Consider the following 26598-nt stretch of genomic DNA (forward strand, 5'->3'; position numbering starts at 1 on the left):
CATATGCAGAGCGAGTATCTTCCATCAGGTCTGACCATGTCAGACTGGAGTGTGTGCAAGAGCAGTATCTTAGACTAACGTCTGCTCGGAGCAGACGGCTCTGTTCCTTAACAACATGTTGACACAAACGGAAGAATGAAGTAAGATGCTTCCTTTTTCCCGAAACGTACAAATGCGGGAGCAGTAAGGTCACCGCTCTTAAAATGCTGCAAAAACAAAAGCACATTCTTCAAAAGTGTATAGCAAGCAAAGTTGCAGCTACCAGCGTCATCTGACATGTGCTACTTGCTTTACCGTTGAGGCTGTGCACGTGCACTCATACACACTCCCACGCATGCTGATGCTGAAGTTTTAATAATATCGAGCTCTCACTGTAGCCTGTGAGCTCCTACTCACTGAAAAATCTGTTCTCTATTTGGTTATTTTGTTCCTGTACCAAATACGGGAACTTGGTCATGTATCACAGCAGGAAATTTAATATTCATGCCTGTTGGGAAGAGTCGGAGATGAGGAGAAACCTTAGGGATAGGGAGCTAGGAATTCAAAACAGCCTCTTCAGAGGTGACTTGTACTGAAATGAGGGGTTTGAAGCCAATAGGCCATTAATTGCCTAAAGCTGAGATCTTACAGTTGGAAGAATGGATGCGCTCATAAAATCTGAGCGACTTCAGAATGAAGACGTTAAAGAATGTGTTCTCCCAAGCAAGCGTATATATTTTTACAGATATACGGATTCATACTTTTCTTTTGCTGTGTGCTTCTCTGTTCTTAAGATGCTTCAAAAATGGCATATGCTGTGATCAGTGTGTACAAGTTCTGCCTGTTGCTGTTGGTGGGACTAGAGGCTGCAAAAGCAGTTAGTGCCAAGACAGATTGCTGTGTAGAAAATGTAAAAGTTAATGAATACTTCAGGTTTTAAATATCTTGCCAGCTATTGTCTAGATTGTCCATTGTGCAGATCTCTGCATCTGTCCATGAGGAATGTGCTCAGCATGTGCCTGAGGAAGAGAATGGGGCTGCAAGTAGAAAGGTCCTCCAAATAAAACAAGTAGTTAACACACGATGAGCAGGCTGTTGCTGCACTTGTTATGGAAGGCGAGTCTCTAGAAAGTTAAGTTCCTCAGTGGATTGTTCCTGTTTTCATCCCTCTTCTTCTAGAGATTGTAGCTGTTATATTCAAGAAGCAAATTTAGGATGCTAATACATATATATATATATATGTGTGTGTGTGTGTATTTTTTTCAAGTTAGGCTGTCTCTAAACAGTAGATCACTGTTTCCCAAACCCTTTTGCTGGGTATTGCTGCCAGCAAAAGTGGTAACAATAGGTGTCTCTACTGACAGTAGCCAGACACTGAAGTGGCTGGTGTGCTGGTAGTAATAAGTTTAATGTTACTTAGAAAACTCTGAAGTGTCTCGTCTTGCGTTGTCAAGTCCCGTCTGTTTAATGTATTTTCTGTCTCTAGAGGTCTCCCGCTGAGAGGTAAATGTTGTAGGGTTTAAATTACTTGTTCAGCAAGTCAGCAGCTGTTTGTGTAGCTTCTTCGGTCTTGCTGGTGTCATTTGCAGTTTGTTTTCCAGCCAGTGTGATTGTGGCAATAATTAATGAATAACATTTACATCCTTTTGGTAAGCCATATGCATTAGATGTAATTGTGATTCAGTTCTTGTATTGCAAAAGAAGACTTTGATCTTCAGCAAGTAGAAGTTAGGTGTAGACATGCAAATGCTGCATGTGAGTGTAAATTCACATGGACGCTGACATACATAAAAAGGTTTTTCCTCCTAAACATAAGTGTAGTTAACATCTAACCTAGAGAGATTTTTGTTTTAATCTAATTGCGTTTATGTTAACATTACAGCGTTCCAGCAAATACTGGAAATGACAGGATTTGGAAGACTTGGGGTTATGTAGCGCGATGTGAAGGCTGTACCTTTGGGAAATCTACAGTAAGCAGCCAAATAATCCAGATTCTAATTTATTGGCAAACCAAATATGTAGTATTTAAAATTAGAATAGATAAGAAGCAATCTGACACCAGAAGCGAATGAGAAACAGCTCAAAGCCTTAATCACCCGATGCTTTTAGTCCTTTCAGTCATCTTGCTTTTGAGCACATAAAAATTCACAAGTAAGATATTTTTTGTATTTTAATTTTGGGTGCTTTGCAGAAGGGCAAAACAGCTACTGTGTGAAGAAATCAGCTATTCCTTTTTTCAAAAAAAGGAAGGAACTGATCTTGTAAAACTTAATAGTCTAGTCTGTGCTTAATCATAGAAAGAGAAGAGCTGACTTGGCCTGGAAATTGTGTGCTTATTTCCTCATGGAAGAAGAAACTGTTAAGAAAGACCATAAAATTAATATGCAATTTGTGACAAGGAGACAGTCATGAACTTGGTTTTGGTTGAAGTTCTTTTTTTCTTTGCTTCTATGAGTACATTTAGTTGATTGAAATTACAGTGATTGTTTAACAAAGCTGTAAATGGAAGGTGTTACTTTTGGTTAGGTGGGAACTTTGAGAATCTAGTGCAGTGCTGTGGATTGAGCTTGTTAATAATTGCTTTAACAAGGAACATCCCCTTTCCCCAGGACTCGGTCAGGTGCTGCATACGTAGGAAGTTTGGACTAGGCACTCCCAACATAGCATGTCAGTGTTGCACAGTAGGTCATTAGTTGAGGCCGTGAAGTGGGATATATGGATGGTCATAGCCAGGTATAAGTGAACTCGAGATAGCCATTAGCCAAGCACAAGCTGGTTGTCAGCCAGAGTCTTGGCTGGCCCACCTACAAATATGGCTTTTATAGCGAGAAGTTAACTTCTTTGAGGTGACCTTGCCTTTGTGCACTACAGGAGAACGTATTTGGATCGCTAGCAAAAAAATGTTAAGTGTGTTGATGGAGTAGCATGCTCCACTGGCACCAAGAGTTAAATACACTCCAAATTGCTTATGCCTTTATAAATTAGAATCAGTATTTTTGGACTGAACCTGGAAGCTGCTGATGGAACGAGGGTCTAACATACTGTGACAACACATTAAATGGAGAAGAGATCCTTGAACTTAGACATGACTTTTTCATACCAGTAAAACAGGAGAGACTGTCACAGGCATACGTTAGACCTTTGTTCATTTCTGTTGTTTTTTTAGGCGAGTGAATTTACTTAAGTAATGCTTTGCATGTATTTTGACAGTTAGGGAAAAGGGAAAGCTTTTTTTCCCCCCTCCCCTGTAAGAAGGCAAGATCTTAAAGTGACTGTTCACCTTGGTGTATACCCTTTCTGTTTGGTGGTTTTTTTTGGTTTTTTTTCTTTTTTAGAAAAGACAGTGAGGTTATACTAAAAGAGACCTACTAATTTTCTTGTGGGAATAATATGAAAGCAAGATCCTGTAGTACTGTCAGTATCTTCTGCTGGTGGCTGGCACCTGCTGCTAGTGGTACAACTGTGCATGGTACATTCAGATTGAAAATCATGTTTGTGAAACTGAAATTTCTGGAAATCTTTTCTTTAGTCTGTTGTGTTTTTGTAACTTTATCCATAAAAAGAGAGGGTTTGTCTGGTATGTGCAGATTAGGCTAGTCTCTGCAGTAGACAGTGATGGATGAAGTGGAGAAGGTCTCATAAGTACAGCTGTGTGATTATAGTCTTTCTGAGTGGTCTCTGATTTGCACATGGTAGTCACTGCTTCTTGTGTGCTGCTCCTGCAAACCCAGTCTTGCCTCTGTCTGCCACGTTCTCGTTCAGTTCTCTGCATTATTCTGCATCGTGTGGTGGTTTAATCCCTGTGTAAGAACATGGGAAAAATAGCATATGCTATCCTCATTTGATTTGCCAAGAGCAGCCTTTGAACTGAGTATCTTCCCTCCAGTCGAAAATGTTGCCAACGTATCGGCATCCCTTCTACATTTACCTTGGAACTGACTCTTAAAGAGCACAGTCCCATTTGAGTGTTCAGAGGGCCTTAAAATGTATGGGTTTCTGTTTGTAATAAAACACCATGAAAATGGTAGTCTGAAAGATCAGTGTTTTTCCACTATGTGGTAACAGAATGTAGCGTGAAAAATAGCCTTTATTAGGATAAATTTCTTTTTTCTCTTTTTTTTTTTTTTTTTTTGGTGGTTCAAATGGAGAACTCCCCCTGTTCAACAAAGCACTCTGGGAAGAGCATTGAGGCAGCATATACTGTATTTTCCGTCAGTAAGATTTTTAATTAGTTGTCATAGGTATTTTGAAGCATGAATGTGTGTGCGTGAAGCAGTTGTGTCAGCATAATGTTTTCTGTGCGTCCGCATGTTAAAGCGGCACTATTATAACCTGCCTGTGGCTGTAGACTCTTAAATTTGGCCAAATTTGAAGGTAAGATGTCATAGCCGTCCTCTCTGTTGCACTCGCCCGTACATTGGTTAGGGATGGCTTCCTGCCATATGGAGATGCACATAGCAAGGCCTACAGAATAATACTACCCAGCCCTTTGGGATGCAGCTCCCTTCAGAGAATTGCAAGTACTTCACACACAGCAAAAGTATTGTTAAATGTAGTTCATCGTGGAGGAAAGTATGGCCAAAGGAGTAGAAAGCTGTGGGTGGTCACCCAAAGGGTCAGTAGCAGCACTGAGACTATGTAAAGTCTGTCTGAGTGCAGGCTGTGTTGCAGAATAGTTCATCCATGTCACTTGATGTTGGTCTAAAATATGCTGCTGTTAGTGTTACATGTGAAATTATGCATTCTTAAAGCCACATTACTGCTATGTGACTTGTGTCCTAGAGAAAAGGACATCTCAAGGGTAAATGTTTTCCTGAGCTGAAACCAAGTGTTTCTGTTTTTGTGCAACTCTTTCTCTTCGAATAAAATTCTAAAATTCAATTGTTCTGGTGGAAACCTTTCTACAGTAGCGTGGCTCCAAAAGATACTGAATAAAGAGAAACTAGTATTAAATAAATGTAACCAATGCCATGGTAATGGCAGTATGCGGGCTTATCTGATCTGCATGCTGTTGCCATCTGTTTTCTTTACTGACACAAAGTTTTTACCACTCCTAGTATTTTTAAGCCAAGCGTTCCATAGCAGTGTCATGAAGGAATTGTTTGCTTAGCTCTAGTTGCCAAATAGTAAATGTCAGGGATGAAGATGTCAGAGCAAAATGAACAGATGGATTTCCTCCCCTAGAGAAGCTGAGCTGATGGATCCTAATTGCAAACAAACACAAAGACAGTTCTCTCAAACTTAAAACTTCTTCGCCCCCACCCACCCCCGTTTTCTACACTGGAAGTTAGACGGGGCTAAATGTGGAGCGTCACTGTTGTAGGAAGAGAAAACATTTGCTAGGCAAGAGTTCGAAACATTAAGGCAAGTATTGTTTAAAAAGAAGTCCTGTAAAGATCACCACTGTTGCTCTCTGGGTGAACTCTGCTGACAGTATTCACGGGAAAGGTCCTAATGGAGACAGACTATTTCTGCTGAAGCCAAAGGTGAGCGCTTCGGAAGACCTCTTGAAATGTGCAAATGGCAGTAAGCATCAAACTAAACTGTCAGTGGGATTTAAGAGGGCAAATAACAGTTGTACTAGTGGTAAGAGGAGAGTGTTTCAAATGAGAGCATGACCGTTTCCATCAAACTGCATTAGCTGATTACCTTGCTATGCCCGTATGGATTTTCTTGTCGCTTTTTTTTTTGTATGCCTCAGCATGTGCTAGTGAGACAAAAAAAGAAATGCTTGTGTTGTGCTTGTTGCCGAGCTCTCCAAGTCCTGATTGTTCAGTCGACGTAAGGAGCTGGTGGCCTGCAGATGGAAGGCAGAGATGCTGAGCTCCTGCTGCAGTCCTCCTTGCGGCTGGGACATGAAGCTTACTCCTTACCCAGACCCCAGTTTTTATAGATGTCTTAGAAGCCCAGTGGTCTTGGAGGCATTGGATAGAGTTGTCTGGTGTCATTGGGATGGGGAACTAAAAGCTAGGGTGCTGTGCACTCTTGTTTCCCTTTTGAAACCACATTGAGTATGTTAGTGTTGCCACACGGATCTGACCGCATGGTACGTGCCTTCGTACGGTGGGTCGATCATCTAGAACCTCTTCAAAGGCAGCCTGGAGATGGCATCGCTTGAGAGCTTTTGCTCACACATGCTTCCTGGTATACAGAAACTGCACAGCAGACTTCTTGGTAGGAGAGTAATCTTAGGCTGTCTCAGATTTGTTGTGGGTGTAAAGTGGTACCCAACACCTGAAGTGATTTGTCTGAAATTGCCCAAAAAAAAAAAAAAAAAACCCACCCAAAAAAAAAAAACAACAAAAAAACCCCACCTGCATGCACACTCCTGTTCTGGATAGGAGCTGCTGGGTAACTAGGGTATTAGAAAAGCTGTCTCTTCAGAGCACCTGTGTTCAGTGGTCCTCCTCCCTGCCCCCCAGACTGTTAGTATTCTATTTCTAGAGGTCTTGTGCTTGAGGATGGGAAGTCTGAACACTGATCCCTTATTGGTGTTATTTTAAACATGAGATGTTCTTTTAGCTCATTCCTCTCAGTAACTGCAGAATATATGTTTGTTTTGATTCCTTGTATGTGTGGGCATGGAATATGGGAAGTAAGTCCTGATTTTTAAGAGTGTATTTAAAGTTTTGTCTTACCTTTTCTTTGGACCTGCAGGTTCCCCCGGAAAACAAATGGATAACTTGGCCAGCAATCGAGCAAATAACTTAGGGACCCCTACCAAGTCTGGAAAACTGAGCCATGCTTTTAGAGATCCACGGCCAGGGAGGAAAACTGCAGAGGGACAAGTGAAAGGTGGTGATGAGTCAGAGAGTGATTTTGAATCTGATCCTCCTTCTCCCAAGAGCAGTGAGGAAGAAGAAGAACAGGAGGATGAGGAAGTCTTGCAAGGTGAGAACGGAGACTTCAATGATGACAACGATACAGAGCCAGAGAACTTAGGGCACCGGCCTCTACTCATGGACTCCGAGGAAGAGGTGGAAGAGGAGGAGGAAGAGAAACAAAGTTCTGACTCAGACTCGGATCGTACCAAGCGAAAATCCGTGGAAGGGCTCTGCAGCAGTAGATATAGAGAGGGCATTGGCAACAGTGAAATTAAAGAACCCAATTTAATGCTCGCTTCCCCATCTGAAGTGCCAAGTACGGTAATCAAGGTGAGCTCTGGCCAAGAATTTGATGTGTTTGGGGCTGTGCCCTTTTTTGCTCTTCAGCCTCAGCCACAAGCAAGAGAGAAGAGTGACAAAGATGTCCCTTCTCAGACTGCTTTTCCTGGCCTGAACCAAGAGCAGGATGACTTTGATGTTTTCACAAAAGCCCCATTCAGCAAAAAGGTGGCTCAGCAAGATGGCCAGGTGGTAGGAGCTGAGACTCAAATCTCGCCTGCCTCTCCGCGGGGCGTAGATATTTTTGGCTGCACCCCATTTCAGCCTCCCCTTCTCCCAAAGACCGGTGGGAGTAAAGAGGACCTGTTTGGCCTCATCCCTTTTGAAGAGATCACAGGGAGTCAGCAGCAGCAGAAGGTGAAACAGCAGCGTAACCTGCAGAAGCTTTCCTCCCGCCAAAGGCGCATGAAGCAGGAAGTGTCTAAGAGCAACGGCAAGCGCCACCATGGCACCCCGACCACCACTAAGAAGGCTTTGAAACCAAGCTACCGCACCCCGGAGAGAGCCCGCAGGCACAAGAAAGCGGGCCGCAGGGACTCGCAGAGCAGCAATGAGCTCCTTACTATCTCGGACTCCAAAGAGAACATAAGCGTTTCGCTGACTGACAGCAAAGATCGAACCAACCCTCTGCAGACGGACGAGAGTCTGCTGGATCCTTTTGGAGCCAAACCCTTCCACCCTCCAGACTTGATGCGACATCCCCAGCATCAAGGATTTGGTGACAACCGTGGGGATCATGGTACAGTAGTAGTGGCTGGTAGACCTAGGCAGAGCTCCTTGCATGGGGCCATTCACAGTGGTGATGGGCTAAAAACAGATGACTTTGGTGCAGTACCCTTCACAGAACTGGTCGTGCAGGGTGCCCAGACCCAGCAGCAGCAGGCATTAGAGTTGGACCCCTTTGGAGCAGCTCCGTTTCCTTCCAAGCAGTAAACGCTTTCAGTGGGGTTCCACCCCCGGCCCCCCCATCTCTCTGGGTTACTTAATCAAGGTTTTAACTAGTGGAATAACTAGTGGAATAATTTATCTGGTTGAATTGATAGGGAACTGGGTTGTACAGTTTACTCAAGTTAAAGAGGGCATGGCCAGCTCACATGGTGAAATTCAGAATCATGGCATGTTTTGTTGTTGATCTGGAGAAAAACAAAGACAGGAGCATCATTTTGATATGACAGGTACTTCTGAGGACGTAAGAGAAATCTGATATGAATCATTGTCTGTCACTGACTTTGTGGCCCTGGAACATTTTGTCATTCTGCACTTCTGCGTTGTCTTCTCAGTCCGACGTGATGTGCTGAGATGGAGGGCGGGGGATAGGCAGAAGTTGCATGAAAAAGGTTTTTCATACGTACAAGTGGGCTAAAGGAATTGGAATGGGTTCTTTGTGTCTCAATCGCAATAGACCTAAGAACCTAAATGTACTAATATCCAGATTAATCTGCTGGAAGTTGTTGAGTCTTTGCTTCCTAGATGAAAGCTATCTTTATTAATCATAAAATAAAGAAGCCAAGTCCTCCAAAGGGACTGTGGCCCAGATCTCCAGAGCACAGCTGTGGCTTGGGACCTGGTAGTCATCTATGCAGCTGCAGAGATGAAAGGCAGATTTTTTTGTGTGTGTGCCTAAATGTTCAGTTTCATCATTATTACTTTTTTTACAGTAAGTGCCATTAATGTAAAATAGCAAACTGGAAGTCTAGAGTTAAAACTAAAGATGCAGAGAATATAATGGTTTGTGAGACGAAAAGCGTGAATGTAGGAAAGGAAACCAGCAGGGATGCAGCCAGTGTTTGCAGCACTTTGAAGACTACTCAGTACGCTGGGGAAGAGAGGCTGGTTTCTGTGAATGAAACATCTGGCACAGATGGAGTGTTTCAGATTGCTTGTACAGTTGACTGTGAAATGCAACCATCAGTTCTATTTGATTATGAGTTGGGGTTTGTGTCTGAAAATACCTGTTCTTTTCCTCTTGGGTTTTTATTGCAGAGAAAATGTGTATTCTTTCAGAACTTGTTGTTTTTTAAAACAATAATAATTTTATGAAATGATTGTAACCTTATGTTCTTTTAAGTTGTGATGAATCTATTATTGTACTTAAGCCTATTTTATAGAACGTTTTGCTAAATGCACTGAGCTTTGAAGAAACTTCACTCTGAAACCGGATTTGTTTCAGAACAGAAGCGGTAAGCAGCAGGCAGCTTGCAGATGCTGATGGCTACTGTACCATTAAACTGCATTTCACACCGTGAAGCCTTACAGGCAGGATTCTTGTCCTGCTGCAAAGTACCTCCAAGACATTAGGTGCGTGAGACGTGGCTAAAAAACCTGGGAGCGTGCAGTGCCAGTAGGTAGATGATGGCGAAGCGATGTAATGAGACTTGCTGAAAACAAGATTTAGTTACTTTGTTATAAAAGCACAGGCTACCTGTAGGTGGGCCAGCCTCCCCATTGCCTCACGACTTGTGTCAAGCCATTTATGCCTACTGCGCAGTGAGTATGAATCGGAAGAGCCCAATTAGTCTACATTTTTTCAATGGCAATCCTGTGGAGGAAGTGGAAGGAACTAGTTCCTCCGCTTATCCCAGCTTGATATCCTGCTCTCCCAAATGCTGATGAACAGAAAAGTGAATGTTTATTTATGGAGACAGTGTCTGTGGTTTTCCCCTCTCTCCTCCCTCAGCTCTACCATGGGTAAAGTGAAATATTTAGGGTTGTACATTTTTTCCAAGTCTACTTAAAAAAAAGTTGAGCTGGTTACACAGTCACGCAGAGATATGCTGCAGGAATAGAGGGGGTGGATTCCCTAAAATATTTTTAGAAAAAGCATGTTAAACATGTTTGTTTTTTTTTTTTTTTTTTTTTTTTTTTTTTTTTTTTTAAATCACTTTCTCCTGTGGTGGTTTTATTCCGTTGGTTTGAAAAAATGCCTCAGATACATTTTGAGTTTTTCTCCTAATCCTAGATTTTGGAAGTAACACATATATAGCTGTGCACCCTCATTACTTTTATCTTTTTTTTCTTTTGTCCTGACAAGGTGAAATTGAAATGCTAGAGCTCTACTTGCTTAAGTTTGCTTTTTTTCAGGGTTAGAAGTTAAGCTTTTAAGAGTATGTGAGTAGAAATGTTTCAACTCTATTTGCACATGAGTTTCTTAGGCTTTACTACTGTTCTCACCTGTTTTTTGTGCCAAAGGCTCTAAGAAGTGCACGCCAAGTTTGTAGCATTTGATGATACTCAGGTTAACTGTGATTTATACTTTCCTATGCGTGCTTATTAGCTGCCTTCATACAGTTTCCTTCTGAAACTTTACCTACCTGCCTAATGAGTTGTTGGAACAGAATATTGCAGAAAAGTGGGACGGTTGGGTGGAAACAAAATGAGACTAAAACGGGCAAGTGACCCAGAGTCTTAAACGTGGCTGATGAGTCTTCACCGAAGCCCTGCAGCCGTTGCTTTCCCTGGAGTACAAGCAACTGAAGGGTTTGCGCAGCCGTTTAGCGTGGGAGATGTGGGTTTAACACCATGTATGAGGAGCGGGTCTCGATGACTCTGTCTGAAAGGAGAGGAGGTTGGCTGTTTGACACTGAAGAAAGGTTGTGCATCAACGGTGGTTTAGGCCTAAGACTGACTTACCGTGGTCCTAAATCTTCAGGTAAATTAAGAATAGAAGGAATGACATTGATGTCATTGCATGTGGGGGATTTTTTTTGTCTGTTTTTACTTCAGGCTGAGGAGCATTACAGGTTTTTCTTGCGTGTAGTTTTTTGGCAGGGGGTTCTCAAGTGGTTTTACTGCAATACAGGTGAGGTTAGCTTATACACAGCAACTAATAGAGGAAGTAAAAGCAAACCGTCGAGCCAAGTTAGCCTAGAACTGGCATAATGCCTCTGGCTGCTTATTAGTTATGGCCAATGATATTTGCTTCCTAATGGCCTTAATAAACTTTGTCCTATGTGTTCTCATTATGAAACAGGTTTTTGCATAAATTCTTTGGTTTTAGAGTTAGAATTATTTTATCCTATTTTTGTGACTGAAAAGAGATTAGCATGTCTCAATAAGTTAACTTCGCATGGTGGATTGGGTTTGCAGCTTGGGTTTGATTTCAGCTAAGATGTACTATCCAACAGAGACAAAATGTGGTACTGTAGGGGAATGTGATGTCCTTCTGCATGTATTCAGTGTGCGTGTATGTGTGTGTGCACTTTCCACCTTAACTGAAATTCTGGAAAGACCTTGCTGTGTTAGAGGTGTACTGCACTGCCTGTGAAGATAACGATGCCAAGGTAAGGAACTGACATTTCCCTTCCAACAGAGAGTATCAGTTGATTTAGAGCTTTTCTCTTAGTATGTTTAAGGACAGAACCACAGATCTGTCAGAATCAGCTGCTTAAGAGATTCTGTCAGAAGGTACTAAGAAGCCTTAATGGTTGAGATCATTAAAAGAAAGAAAAAAAGACATCTTTCTCTGCTAACTCTCAAAATCATAGTCTTGAGATGTGCATGATTTCTTTTGCTGACCTGCGTAATGTGGAACCCATGAATACCAGCTTTCAAGGAAATACCTTTTATTTATTCTGGGTGTCCCAATTAGTAAAACAAAGTATCTACTGTGAAAATAAGTTGATATATTTACTACTGTGAGAAAAAGAGTTTATCTGGAGATTTTTATACTATATGGTGTATTTTTATATATAAAAGTTATATATAAAATATACACATGCTCGCACACATCATGTATCTCTTGAAGTTACTGTGTTTTGGGTAACATTGCAGCCACAATCATTTCCATGGGACTGAAAGAGTGAATATGAAAGAAAGCTGCGAAAGGAGCAAGAGGGAAAAGTGCGAAGGGCGACTGCTCGGTTATGTTTTTGCTATGCTTCTTTTGAGAGGAAGATGGAGGAAGTTGTGTGTGTAGCTAAGTTTGTGACTAAGGCATCACTTAATACTAAAAAGCATAAAAACTATTTTAAAATTGCTGGCATACAGCTTTTAAGTGCACTTTCCTGAACTACACTTCCATGTCTTGTTAGACTTCAAGTTTCTAAAGCTTTTTTGTGTACCACTAAAGAGAGAACTTTAACTTTTATGTGAAATTGATGTAAGTCATAAAATACGTGCAGTTGTTAAATAAACAAACGTGATACAGTGACTTTGCAGATCTTCTTAAACATTGCATTATTTAGTGTTCACACTTAGGCTTCAGTTTCTTCACTATAAGCAGTGCTTTTTCTGCTTGATGCGTTGTGTGGCTCTAGATTCCTGTCCCCGCTTTTTTTTTGTTTGTTTTCAGATACTTATATATGCTGTCCAGTCATCATTTCTAAGTGGTTAAAATGCTATTGATTGTGTATTCTTCATTCCTTGCACTCAAAATAATTCCATAAAGCCTTCCAGCAGAAAAGTTCTGAAGGTGGTTTTTTTTCTTTTCTTCCTTAAAAGAAAAAAATGAGGTAACAGTAGCTTTGTCCTTTTCTCTCAATAGCCTAAATTTTAAGTAGAGTTTCTAATGCTAACTCCATGGACTGAGTTCTGCCACTTACCTTCTAGATATAATTTGTTTTGGGGGTTGTGTTTTGCGTGTTTTTTTTTTTTTTTTTTCTTTTGAGGCTGCTTGTACTGATTTTACTCTTAAGTAAGCCTAAGAACAAAAACTGTAAGAAGGACGAATAGCGGCAGTGGGACCCAGTTGTTAAAGAGTAGCTAACATCCTGGTTGTTCTGTCTTCTGCCTATTGCCCATTTCAGTCTAACTTTGTTAGAAACAAATCCACAAAGAAATATAGTTTAATTGGAGGCTGTGCCTGATAAAAAGTGAACTAAGGTGGCTGTTAAGTTCTCCCTTTTAAACAGCTAGTTTCATGTTGACAGCTAAGGCTTTTCTGTATGCGTGGTCCCCTCGCTTTAAAGGCTTGGGTGAGTTTGAGAGGAAGCTGACTTGTGGGAATCCTGAGTGTTACAGGTGTAGGTGTAAAACTCTTCTGTGAGCACTAGCTGCGCACTCAAAGTGTGGGAACATATGCTTGCCATGAAGGAAAGGGTGCAGACTGATTCCTGCTGGTTGCTGCCACTGGCTGTAGCTGCAGGTTGTGTGTATTTAGAGCGGCAGGACACACAAGATGATTGCTTTTCTGCCAGTTCCAGCTACGATAGCGGGTTGGTTTGTTTTGAGCCTCTGCGGTTACAGGAGCAGTTATTAGCTGTGTGGTTTTTGGGGAGGGTTTACTGTACAAATGTTGGCACATATTTTGACTTCTCATCCCTGTTTTTAGGATGCAGCTGGATTACTTCTGCAAGGGCAAAAGTACCTTTACCAAGTTGAGATGGGAAGAGTACTATGTTTTCAGTTGATGCAGAGCAAACAGACCTTTCTCTTAAGTTTAAGTGATAAGGACAAATGGCCCAAGCTCTTAAGGTACAAACAAGACATTATTTGTACTTGGAAACAATCTAGATGAAAAGGTGGTAACAAAACTGAGTTAATCTGCAGATGCACATGTCTAACAAACCCTGGAGATGCTCTTTCAAAAACATAGTGCAATAAATATCAATAGAGCAGTGCAATTAGAACACTTGCCCTGCCCATCTAGATTGTGTTCTTGGTAATGTAAGAAACAGTCTCCTTATTTATTTCAAATTCTGGGGAGTTGCCAGTGGTTCTGTGGCTGAGCAATTCACGTATTCCACTTCACTAACATGAAACTCTTGAGTATAGTATTAAAAACAAGAATGATGTTACCTGAAGTACACATCCAATGAACCAAAATTTATTTACAGGTTCAATATTTACATAAATCAGTGTCATGCAGCTTGATAAATTTTATCAGGGTAATAAAAATGTACAACTTAGCAGTCAATCAGTTTCCTTATCCAGTGAAAACTGCTACAGTAGTTAAGAGTTTACATAAAAAAATCTAGCAAACTACAAAATCAATATGCTCTCAAGACAATCACACACTGTTCAAATATCATTTACATAACACTGGAAATAGGCTTTTTTACTTGCAGGTTCCTTGTTAGGCTTCAGTAGTAGTCATTAGTGCACTTGAAACTTGCTTGGCTGTCAAGTTAAAAAAAAAAAAAAAAAAAAAAGAATAGTTCAGTGTTCACATGAAAAAGCTCAAAGGTGTGGGTATTAAATTCTAAATGCCAAGTCAGTTCTTGCCATTAAGTGTTTTTGGAGTTGAGAAAAACACTGTGTTGATGAACTTCATCTACAGTTAACATTATCCTCTCATAACAAACGCCAGCATACCAGTACAGGAGTTCGCACCCTGCACTTTCCATCTCAGATGAATGTTCAAAAGCTTTGCAGTGAAGTTGGTATCACTATTCCCTTGACAGCATCTCCTTGGTCATAGGGCTGCCAAGAGGGCCAGGGGGCTAGAGCACAGCCCCTACAAGAAAAGGCTGAGGCAGCTGGGCCTATGCAGCCAGGAGAGGAGGTGGTGGCTTTGGGGGACCTAGCAGCAGCCTGCTGTGCAGGGAGAGGCACGGCCAGAGGATGAAAGACGGTGCGAGGGTGCAAGCTGAAGCAGGGGCAGTACTGACTACACGCAGGGAGAAGGGCGTTTTACCACGAGGCCAGACGAACATCGGAACTGGGCCCCGAAGAAGCTGCGAAGTCATCTTCCTTGGAAGTTTTCCAAGGTCTAAAGGAAGAGAGCCCTGAACAACCAGCTCTGAACTTGGTGCTGGCCCAGCTGAGCAGGAGGCTGGACTAATGGCCCACTGAGGTCCCTTCCCTCTGAGTGATGCTGTGATGGTCCTCCTGCACTAGCAGGGCTCACCAGACCTGAAGGGAGAAATGTGCTATACTATCACTACTGGTAAGCTAAAACCCATTCAGGGAGGACATCCTCTGAGAGGACAAAGGCAACAGCAGAGGATAGGCAAGGCTGATGGATTTTCTTGTGTGTTATGCAGCTTTTAGTATTGTTGCTTAAGGTTTTCCGAGCCCAATGCTAGGCAATATCATCTCTTCCTGGTCCTTCTGTGGTTAAGACAACTTGTTTAAAATTGCAAAAGGCTACTATCAGTATGTTTCAGGCTGACTGTTGTCAGATTATCACACAATCAGAATGAAGATATTTCTACATACCATATGGGTTTCTCGTGAGGTCACCTGTACCACCTGTGATAATCCCGGAACAGAATGTTTCTGCCTCTAGCCATAGCAGAAACAGTTACAGGTTCACCTGCTTTCTGACACTATTGGTGCTGATGCAATCGTATCTTTCAACTGTTATGGTTCCAGATTATAACTGTTTTGGATTAATAACATCTTGACGCATGCAGAGGAAAACGTTGACTAATGCTGACTAACACTTGATCATACCATGCAGCAGCATTTGCTACCACTGCTCAACTGAACTGTGAACACAGCCAACTGTTGTACAGAAGCCGCTTAAAAATTGTTGCTAACCCCAAAATCTGAAGAATTCCAATCCAGCTGGGAAAACTGGCATCTACCGAGCTAAAGTATGATGAGTTACAGCTATGCATGTTTCAAGTCTCCTTAGTGTTCATATTACAAGGCATGGTTTAATGACAGTTTTTAAAACCCAAGGCAATTATTTTTACTGTGGGGAAAACTTATGGCAGTAAGTCTTTTTTTCAGTAAGAAAGTGCTGAAAGTACAGCATAATACATGATATATTAAAAGGCCAAGTTCAGTGATTGGAATCCACAGCAGTATCACTAACTCAAATACGATGTTTAATTTATACCTGTAAAAGGAAGTAGAAAAACCCACGGAACTTAAAAAAAAAAAAAAAAAAAAAAAAAAAAAGAAAAAAAAAAAGAAAAAAAAAAAACAACTTTGCAACTGTCAGACTACAAGAGTGCACAGAACTTGAACACTGCTGTTACCCTCAGAATATTTCAGAACAGTATTTTTACAAGCACAGAAGAGATCTGTGTGTTTGAACAAGTTGTTGAAGTAATGGCACAGTCCATAGCTGCGGGAGCTACTTTGAAGATTTGTAATGAAGGAAGCTACAGTGGATGATATCTGCTGTCCTCTTCCAAAAGCAAGCCAAAAAGCTTTTCTATAAACGTAAAAGACTGTACTGAATTCCATTTTATACATGACTGTACTGATGTTTAAGCATAACCACATCACTCAGACAATGACTCTGAAAGATACAGCACACTGTACTGATGTGATTTAGATCCAAGACGAGGTCCAACCATTTATCACAGTTCTAAAAGAATGCAGTTAGGAGCTTGTTCCTTCATTTTGCACTTGAACCAAAACCTGCAAATCACTGAACCAGTATCAGGGTCTGTTAGCTTATTAAGAGTACTTACATCTGTTGTCCATGTTTATCATCAGGAAAGGAATACAGTGATCCATATACTTTCTTATATGGCCCACCTTTCCATCACCCAGTCTGGGAAGACCTGTTTTGAATTTCACTGCAGAACAGGAAGTGATTCAGAAGGAAATTAATCTAAGATCTGGGCACTGTTGTTTGCTTCAAAACTCCTGATAATGTGCATCCCAGCAAGTGGGGAAACAGTCGAGATGCTGGAGGAACCGCCTCAGTGCATAACTCCATAGCTCAGCCTCTAGGTAAGGTCCAGACCCTCATAATCAGAAATTTCATTGCTGTAAGACGCCTCTGAAAGATAGTGGGGAGAGAGGTTTTGTCACTTAATATCCACAGGAAATAAATAACCTCTTCCTTGATTTCTTAAAAAAAAAAAAAAAAGAAAAAGAAAAAAAAAACCAGATAAATGCCTAATAAGCTAAAATATGGCAAAAAAAACTTAAGTAAAGGCTTTGCAGGAACAAAAAAAATGGTCATTGCTGCAGACTTAAAAGGGTGCAATAGAGCTGAAGGGGACCTGGCATGCATCTGTCCAGCCTGTTCTGAAACTTTGCCCATGGGTGTTGCAGGTTCTTGGAGCCTCATGCAACCCGGCAGTATAGTTTAGTTGGAGAGCTTGGTCTTGAGTTGACTACTTTTTTATTTACACAGACACATTACACCAGTCACCATTTTCTTTGGAGGCAATAAAAAGATTAGGAAGGTTAACTGTAATGTGATGTGTTAAAAGTGAGATTATTTAATCCTATACATGTTAGAACTTCTCCTCCCCACGAGTATGAAAACAGCTATACCTTCACTCACAAGTCCATGCTATACTCAGGACAGGGCTTGCTGTGTCTATATTGCATGATATAAACTGTAGATTGATGCCACCAATACAACATCACTACTGCAAGGATATGCCATACTTGGTGACTAGATCCGAGGTAGTTCAATTGTCCTGTTGGAAAGAAAAAGGGGAGATAGGTAAGTTGTGAAATTCAGCAATAGCTCAGGCAATGCAAGTAGCTATCACTCAGAAGCTCAGCTCTACACTCGGCTTAAGTTTCTTCACAAACATTATTAGAAATTATCTCTAACTACTTCTGATTCAACTACACACAGTGTTTTACTCTATATGAGAATATTTAATGTAGAACATACTCAACCTATGATCTCAGTGTAAGTTCAGGACTCGCAGCAAGGACTGTGACACTATAGGAAGCTTAACTGCAGGAAAGAACACCCTGAAGAGATTTTCCTACCTGGGAAGTATCGTTCTGGGACTTTGGAAATATAGAAGAGAAAAGCTACCATAGCGATGAAGTACATCACAATCACACGTGGAGCAAACTCCTGCAAAAGGTAAAGAATGAATGAAAAAAACGTTGTCTATAAACAAAGGCATGACAAAACTGAATTTTACTTCACTACTTGCATTATCTGTGGAACAGAATGTGATCGTTGATATTGCGCAAAAAGGCCAGGCTAAGGGAGAACAACTTCATCTCGAAAGCTTATTTAGTAGTGTGGATCACAGTGATGACTGGAGGGGTGGGAGGGGAGGAAACTGCTAAAACAGATCACGCAATCAAGGTTTCCCAGCTGGTAACTTAGAAGCCATGAGCACATTTTATATTATGTACCAGATTTTAAAGCATCAAACTGGTGACTGGAAAGCAATCCATTGGTATAGGTTGCTTTTGTTAACTTTCCTTAACGGGGAGTTTTGTTGCTAAAAACGGAGTAGTTTTCACAGGAATACAGTGAGTATTGCATCTACTGTTCTGCTACACCAGGACAAACTAAGCTGCAAAAAAGCTGTTCATCTGGCTTTTACACGCCCTGTGTTAAGTGCCTTGTCTAAGACCGCATGTACTCATAAATGTTCTCCTCCAGCACAAGCTCTAGATCAAGCTAAGTCATCACCCTAGATGACAGTCCTCATGAAGTGCCACTCTAAGAACTTGCACACTTAATGCTTGCTGCGGAAAGTGAGGGTGTTTTTTTGGCATAATTATGGCCCTGGGTAATTGCAATGATTTCCAGGTTTCTCATCTTGAGGCACAACTTCATCCTCTCTAGCTCTGCTGTGGTTCCTGTTTTTCAGAGCTGTGTAACCTTTAGCCATAATTTTAAGTGGTATAACAAGAACAGGAAAATAGTCTGGTAACTTCACAGTGATGTTAAGTGAGGGTTGTATAAAAGGCAGAGCGCTGCATATGCAAATACTGATTTTGCTGCAAGCTGTGGGAAGAGAAGAGGGAGCAAATTAAGATTTCATCACAGTCTGCTTGCTCCTCTCTCTTTGAAGGTGTGGAGGCAGAGGGCCTGGGGCACTTGTGCAGCCTGACAAACTGCTTCCTGCTCCTCAGCTGGGGTGAGCTGGGGTGTGGTCAGCCTAGGCAGGCTGCTCTGCCCCACAGTCACATATGTATATATGTGTGTACATATACGTGTATATGTAGTCACATTTGTCCCTGTTTTTTTTTTCTTCATAAATTAGTCAAACAGATTTTATCTATTCAACCTGTTTGATGATTCTCAATAAATGAGTGTTTGCATTTAGATAGTACCATACACAGAAATCCTCTGCTTAAAGAAATTACCATTATTTCCCCCTCACTTCCAAAAGGGTGAAAGGAAAAATAAGAGAACTCAGGGAAGACAAAGCGGAAAAAAAAAGGCTATTTGTTGATTTTTATTTTATTTTTTTACCTGTACAATAGATGCACCAATCCCTCCATTGAGCCAAACCCAGTGGATTGTAGGAACAATTCCATATCCAGACACTGAGCAAAAGATGATGGAGCGCAGCCTGTGCCACTGTTGTGTGAGGTAACTGGGATGAATCTGAGCAAAAAATACTGCCAAGATCATTGCCAGCACAGTGATTAAATATACCTGACGCCAGTACTGAGAAAAAAAGAAACGAAAGCAAATTGATGGGTTTTCTCTCATCACGTGTAAAGGTAAGCTCTTAGTAGAAAGATGAGGTTACTAAATGCAATGATGTCTCAGTTTTCTTGTCACTTCTGTGAGCACGAATGAGAAGGGTTCAATGAATGGACTCCTATCAATCAATTGACAGAGGAAGTATGGCTCAGGCACACTTTGTTAGAAAGCCATTTATTCCAAGCAGTGCCTTAATTAAAATGCATTTTAAATACACCTTTACCTAAGCTGAGTAGTTCAACTACCAGATGGCTACTTCAGATAGGCTACGCTGCCTATCAGGAAGCTGCCAAGTTACAAACGTGGATGTAACTCAAGACTGAAGGGAACTATTTTTATTGGTCTTCTATTAGGTGAACAGAAAATAAGCTTATTCCAACCCCATGTAAGCTACTTTGTAGCAAATTATGTTTAAAGTACTTGTGATTGGGATACGTCCCATAATCAACCTCATGAATTTGACAAAAGGTAAAATAAAGTTTACACTGCCTTCATACAAGCTTACGAATTTCCTTGAAACTTGTGTGATTGACGGCTTAAAAATGCAAACCTAAATTTGCCCATCACTTGAGCAAGTACAGTTGTGCTGACATCTGAATGAAACTATTTGTTCCCCCCGCCTTTCTCCTGACTACCTACTACTTGCACACTATGCAATGAACCCCTTTCCTAAGGCATGTGAACCAGGACAACGAGATCACAGGTACTAAATGTCACATGAACAAGTGCTTTAAACTTACGTTGTTACAATAAAATGCATAAAACACGCCTGACACATAGCAGCCCAGGATACCGATGGAAATTCCTGCATAATCTAACGCCATCCATCGCCGGCTGGTTTTCTCTGAGCGATGACAACAAAAAAGATGATATCCTACTGAGCAAAGCATACAGACCTACACAAATATTCAAACAGAGATGCATTAATTTCTTGAAAACTGAGAGGGATTATAGCAAGCTCGGACTCTAAAGCTTTCAGCATAAAAATAACTTGTTACATGTTATGCAGTGTTACTTGATGTCACACAGCTATGATTCCTGTCAGTAATGAACTGAAACTAACATAAGCTTCTCTGGCAGACCGAAGGAGAAACAAAGCTTTGCATGTCCTAGTAACCACAAGCTGCACAGCTAAGAAAACTAGGCTACTGGGGCCAAGGGCCCAAGGCCGAGAAAGGAGCCAGCAACTACAGAGCAGGGGTATGCAAAAGCTATGTCTGCAGAAGTACAGTGGGTTGATGAATGCAGCGTGGCCAAACTACACCAGGTAGAAACCAGTGCCTAAATCCAGCCTGAGTGCCCAGAACCAGTGTTTTTTCACAGAAGAAGTGCATCTCCTACACTCCTCCAATACACGGGCCACTTTGCTACTGAGCTGGCATCAGAATTTTTCCCTGAGACACTTGTTTTGTGTTACCCTGCATCTTGCAACAGGAGCGCAGAAAGCAAGACAAAAGTACTTCCCTCACCACTAAGGAAGTCTACCAGCTTCTAGTTATACAAAGGCTTTTTGTGTTCTTGAGGGAATATGGACAGTGTTCCTTAGAGTCACTCTATCAAAACTCATGCTGCTGGCCCTGCATGCTTCTTTTAGGGATTGTATACTTCACAAGAGCTTCAGCAGTAAAGTGATGATATATTTTAAGTCTTTGCTGCTGAGAAAAGAACAGATATATTTTGAGACACGCGTGCTCTTGCTCATAGCAGGTAAAGGATGTTTTCTTCCTGTACTTAGGACAAATCCTTGCCAACAGAATGAAATGTACAACAGTCATCGTTTAACTTGCCTAGTCTGTTGCTGAAGTAAGACTATGTTTCCCACGCTGTCTTGTACAAAGTCATCTGACTTGCTTTAAAATATGGTTTGCAGAGTAAGTGCTTTTCTTTTTCCTTTTTTTTTTCTTTTTTTTTTTTTTTTTTGAGAACTGAATGAAAGGAATTAAGGCCTTAGGTATCAAAGCAGTATCTAATGAGTACAGGAAAAAGATTTCATCTGTTTTTCTATTTTTGCTACAGAAAGTGGATTACCACTATCCTCCCTTTTTTTTTTCCTATATTTATTTTACCAATAACTTTTTTGCTTAGGCTTTGTTTCTAACTTAAGCAGTAATGACTCTCATCTGCCATACAGCATAGCAGCAAGAATGTCTTGTAGAGCATACATTTTTGAAGGGGCTACAGTTTTCTGTGACAAATGTCTCAATGCACGGTGCATCTACTAAAAATCACAAGGACAATTGCTTTCAGCAATAAGTTACTTGCAGCCATTTAAGTTACTGGAAGAGCAGATTTTGTAAGGATAACTAAATGCCAGAGTAACTTCTGGAACATGAAAGCAAGGTGGGCGCTGTGCTAGCAGAGAGAGAACTACACACTCTATCCTTCACCAAATTCGGGAACATGAAGGTTAAAGCAAAAGCTGCAGTACAGCTGAAGGATTGCATCATGCTGTATCTGCCATTCATCTTCCCCTTGATGCCCCTTTTCAGCAGTAGTGGCTGCTGTCTGCGTCAGGGATGGCAGTACTAAAGTCAGACCCCCCTTCCCCCCCCCCAACACACACACACTCTGCAATAACCCTTAGCAAACCTCTCCTGTTAAAGCACGGTCACCCCTGCCCGACTCCAGTCCACCTTGCTCGACCTCAGCTGCGGCCAAGTGCTACCCTCAACCTCCTCCGGGCCCAAAACGGGGGCAAGCGGAGTCAGCGGCATTTAACCCCTTCCTGCCCCAAGACAGACGTTCCCCCGCCCAGGGCCCAGCGCGGGGGGCTCACCTGGAAGCAGAAGAGGCAGACGGAGCAGATGACGAAGTCCTCGCGGGAGGCGCCGGCCGCCGGCAGCACCGCCGTCAGGTCGTAGATGCCGAGGGTGAAGAAGAGGACGAAGCCGAGCAGGTGGCTCCAGATGTTGACGGTCTCGTTGGACAGGATGAAGAGGCTGCGAGAGGGGAGAGACGAGGGGGCGGTGAGCCGGGGCCGGGCGCTGCAGCCCGGCGCTCCCGGGGGACGCCCTCACCTCTTGAGGCAGAGGCGGGAGGGCAGGTAGGCGCGGTAGCCGTCCGTGATGTAGGGGTTGTCCTTGAGGAAGACGGGGATCTGCTCGTAGGTGTAGAGGCGGATGCCGCGGGGCACCAGCACGGGCCAGTACTGGTAGCTGCCCAGCTCGATGTAGTGCGCGCTCCGCAGCAGCTTCTGGTGCATCCTGCCCGCCGCGCCGCCTCAGCCCTCCCCCCTCGCCGCATCGGCGGCCGCGCCGCCCCCGGCCCTCACCGGCCGCCCGCGGGGCCGGCGCGCATCGCCCGCGGTGGGGGGGTGGAGGGGGCGCCGAGCCCGCCCGGGGGACGAGCGGCCGTTGCGGCCGTTACGACCGTTGGGGAGTCGCGGGCTTATGGCGTCACCGCGCCGCCTCCCCGCGCTGCCCCACGTGGTTCTCGTGCGGCGCCTGCGCCTTGCGCGCCCCTGGGCGGCCCGGCACGTGGCGGGCAGCGGGGCCTGCCGTGGCGTCACTTACTCGCGCGGCGGCCGTTGCGGCCGTTGGGCGCGCGGCCGTTGGGCGCGCGGGCGCGCGCTGAGGTAACCGTGTCTCCCCGGGTTTCCAGGCGCCCGATAGCACTGTCAAAGTCTTTCTGAAGCCTCCGATGCTCCCTAATACCAGCTTTAAGCGTTTAATGTTTGGCTGCTTGTTGGCCTTGTGATTTTGTGACAGATGCTTACGGTGCCGTTTTCTTCCCAAAACTTTTCAAAGGAAACTGGCTGTGTCAAAACCCATCACTGAAAGGGGAGTTTTTCATTTTGGGGTGCGACACTAGTTCCAGGCTTGTGCGTGCTCTCGGTCGGTGCTCAAAATAGGACCGAAGTACTGCAAAAGGCAGCAATGCTCGTCAGTGATAAGCGTACGTATGACTCATTTTCCAAATGTAATTCCTGTAACAGGGTATATAATGAAGTGATACGTTATTCTCATGTTAGAGAATATTATTATTATCAAAAAGAAATCTAAATTTCCCTGAGGAACTCGCGGGGAAAGGTGTTTTGCTTTAAAAAATCGTAAGTCAGGTCTTTTAGGTAGACCTGAACATGCAAACCTTCCTAAAACATGGGCCAAGAAACAGGAACATGAAGTCAAAAAGTACTAAGAATTTCATTCCTTGTGGTAATCATACTTGCGCCTTGTAAGAGGATGCTCTGGTTAATTGGGATACTGATTATTAGCATTTTCTTTTTTCCTGTGTATCCTGAAGTACAAAAAAAATATATTTTTGGTGAAGAGGATTCTTCTAAATGATCTACTTTGCCTAAATAAAAAAAAGTTGTGAATCAGTTGTCAGCTGCTGTAAAAAATGGAAAAGGAAGTTTTCAACTGATTTCAGCTGAATCCCTGTATCTGTATCTGGCTTCATTTTCAAAGTTGAAAACCAGTGTTTTGAACAGTAATCCATGCTAATTCACTTGCTCTTCCTCTCCAGTAAGTTATCATACAGTGTTCTTCCAAGGTCTTTGTCTGCTTCAAACAAAACATTCAAGTACTTCACCAAAATGGTATGACAAGTCTGAGAGGTTTTCCCATAGCAGAGAAATTTTTATTGTGGGGGAAAAAAAAAAGGATGCAAGATGATGGGCATTTAAGAATGACAGTAAAGACCAGGTGCTGCAGCCTTAAAAGTGGTAATGCTGCTCTCCATAACCTCCAAATTTCCATGTTATATCATTTGGTTACGCTAGTTAATTCGTTCTGGTCAACAATAGCTCTTGAACGTTTCTCTTAGTCAATCATTCACTGAGATTTCTCTCTGTGAATGCTCTGAAACTGGATTCTTGCTGTCTTTCCAGACCTAGCTGACAATTATGTCTCCTCTATAGCTGTTTTGTGCTCTGGGTGCGTTTTTCTCTTGTGTATGTCAGGACTTAGGAGAGGTATCCAGAGGAAGCATGTTCGCAGAAGTAGTTCAGCAAAATAACGTTAAGTAACTTCTTCATGTTCTCACCTTTCTTAATGTTTCTTAAGCATACACCTGAATAGTTCATTTCTCTCTTCTTTAGTTTCTCTCTTCCTTTCCATATGGTTTCCCTCTTTCTGTTTTGTCCCTTCTCCCTAGCTTGTTATTAATGACTCCCTGACTCACCGTGCAGAAATGTTGGGGTTTTTTTTGGTGGTTGAGATAAGCTGTCCAGTGTTTCATTCTATCAAGACCAGCAGTCCAGAGACATTCCCATATTTAGGATTTTTACTTCCTTAGTTCATATTAGTTTTTTTCTTTTTACTCCATGAAGACATTTTCACTTAGAAAAACATGTTGATTTGACTGAGAGTGGAGATGTCCTTTTCTTACATTTCTTTTATAATCTTAGGCACAGCTTTCCACAGTTTTCTTTCTACCTTGTCTAGACTTGTGGCTTCCTTCTGAAGCAGGAGTTACTGGGACAGTTTCCACAGATTTTTAGGAAGAAGTTATGCAGAGAAACACATTCTGAAACAAGATCGTTAGACGTAGTTCTGAGTGGCGGGAAGAGACCCAGGTAGTACTGCCAGTTACGTTTAGGATGGAGCACAGGATACCCCTTTTGCAGGCAGTGCAGTTATTTTAGGTACTCAAGGAAGTACTGTGTAATAAAAGACCTTGCAGATACACAATGCTGAGAAGAGCTAAGTCAGCTGATGGCTCTGTGAGTTCCAGGTGTAACAGGTTCACAGAGAAGTTTAAAATTCAGATACTACTTTCCTGGAAACCAAATGGTAGAAGGCCATGAAGGAGTTATTTTGTAGCTTGCTAGAAAGGGAAGCAATTCATAGGCTGTTAGGTGTTCCTGTTCCTAGATGGAGGAACAATTCAGTTTTGGGTTGACCTGTATTAGCTGTGCTCAAAATAGGAAAATGTCCTGTTTTGCCAACCTACTGCACTTGGAAGCTAGAACCTCCAAAAGAGGCTGCTACTGGGACCTAGCTAACGGGAGTGATTTCTGCACGGTGACAATAGCCTTGTTGCCAACAAATATCCTATTAGCTCTTCTCTTTGCGACTCTCATGTCAAGAAATGGGGAGAGAAGATGTATTTATGCACACATGTGCATTTAGAGGAGTAAGAATATGGCTGCCACGTTACTTCAGAGAAATGAATCCTGTCAATCCTGGGAAGCCACTACAGTTGTGAAGCTGAGCTGGGGAAGCCGCGTTCTTGCCAGCTCCCACTGGTAAATGAGGAGATTTATTATTCACCCAAGTGTGGAGTCGCTTTTGTTAAGCCTAGTGCTTCTAAGAAAGTTCTTGCCAAGCTAAAACCTGAATTATTCTGAATTGTCCATTGAATCATTAATTTTCTGAGAACATCATACCTGGAGAAAACACTTTGTTTCTAAACCCTGTGCAATTTCAATTAAATTCCAAGCGTTTGAAAGGGTTCAGTCAGAAGCAGTCAGAGAAGACACCACTTTTTTAAAGAAGCTGTAATTGGCTGTTAAAGCTTTGGAGCTTTGATAGAAGAAGTGTTACAGGTTTAATTACTAGGGAAAATTGAGAAGCAATTAGGGCAGCTTTAAGGTAATTACTTACAGTATTTGTTTAGAGCTTATTGAACTGTTGTGTTGCATGCGTAAGTGGTTGAAATTAGCCATCTGGGCAAGATAGTTTTGAACTAAATTGACCTCCTTCAGTAACTTAGTAGCTTGCCCTAATTCCTGTACTGTATTCCTAATTTTACTGGTAGATAAGCTTGACTGGGGATAAGGACAGATGCACGTGAGAGATTTCACGCTTCTCTGTTGACACCAAGATCACCTGTGCAGACAAATGTAGGGAAGTCTTTTTTTCAAAGGGGAATCTGAGGAGATCATAAATGAACTGAACTAACGTACTGCCTCCTGACGACCCTAACTGCTCCCTACTGAGTTAAAATCTGCTAGTTGTCAGTATAAACAAAGCATTTCTAGTTTGTTTTTTGAAGTATCTTGCCTGCGTAATGTCTTGTTTAGGCTTATGAAGTATCTAATAGTAATTCTCTAGCCTGTAATTTAAGGAAAACATAGGTAAAAAACAGCAAATTTATTTAGAGTAATTAACCAGTATCAATTCTGTTATATAGCAACTTTTTATGTTACTACACTATCTTTTTATGTCTTGCCCCATTCTGCTCCATTTCTTCAGGGGAAAAAGGGCTTAAAAGAAAAAATATCCAAACAAAACACTTCCTTAA

General features: G+C 42.2%; 2 protein-coding genes and 1 long non-coding RNA gene across 7 annotated transcripts in view; 2 read left to right on the top strand and 1 right to left on the bottom strand.

Annotated features, from left to right (window-relative positions):
• BMP2K (BMP2 inducible kinase) overlaps positions 1–12291 on the top strand; it is a 69486-nt gene extending 57195 nt beyond the window's left edge. For all 4 annotated transcript variants that reach the window (XM_064510393.1, XM_064510392.1, XM_026103364.2 and 1 more), the window contains one exon: positions 6637–12291. In XM_064510393.1, the coding sequence (XP_064366463.1) occupies positions 6637–8075 (1439 nt within the window). In that variant the 3' untranslated portion in view covers positions 8076–12291. The remainder of the gene's footprint in view (positions 1–6636) is intronic.
• Positions 12292–13883: 1592 nt separating this feature from the next.
• Positions 13884–22840, bottom strand: PAQR3 (progestin and adipoQ receptor family member 3). 2 transcript variants are annotated; one of them, XM_026103368.2, is made up of 7 exons: positions 22428–22840; positions 22187–22349; positions 20151–20306; positions 19174–19308; positions 17721–17811; positions 17268–17416; positions 13884–16764 (listed from the first exon to the last, which is right to left on the bottom strand). In XM_026103368.2, exons 1-6 carry the CDS (start codon positions 22610–22612, stop codon positions 17274–17276), a joined length of 873 nt encoding a protein of 290 aa, XP_025959153.1. In that variant the 5' UTR covers positions 22613–22840; the 3' UTR covers positions 13884–16764; positions 17268–17273. The 2 variants fall into 2 exon arrangements, with proteins under 2 accessions (XP_025959153.1, XP_025959152.1); XM_026103367.2 differs by having other exon boundaries at positions 19174–19371.
• Positions 22841–23113: 273 nt separating this feature from the next.
• LOC112985042 (uncharacterized) overlaps positions 23114–26598 on the top strand; it is a 35891-nt gene continuing 32406 nt past the window's right edge. The window contains exon 1 of the long non-coding RNA XR_003259653.2: positions 23114–23304. This is a non-coding gene — a long non-coding RNA (uncharacterized LOC112985042). The remainder of the gene's footprint in view (positions 23305–26598) is intronic.

The sequence above is a fragment of the Dromaius novaehollandiae genome, chromosome 4 (assembly GCF_036370855.1).
Source record: "Dromaius novaehollandiae isolate bDroNov1 chromosome 4, bDroNov1.hap1, whole genome shotgun sequence".
NCBI classification, from domain to species: domain Eukaryota; kingdom Metazoa; phylum Chordata; class Aves; order Casuariiformes; family Dromaiidae; genus Dromaius; species Dromaius novaehollandiae.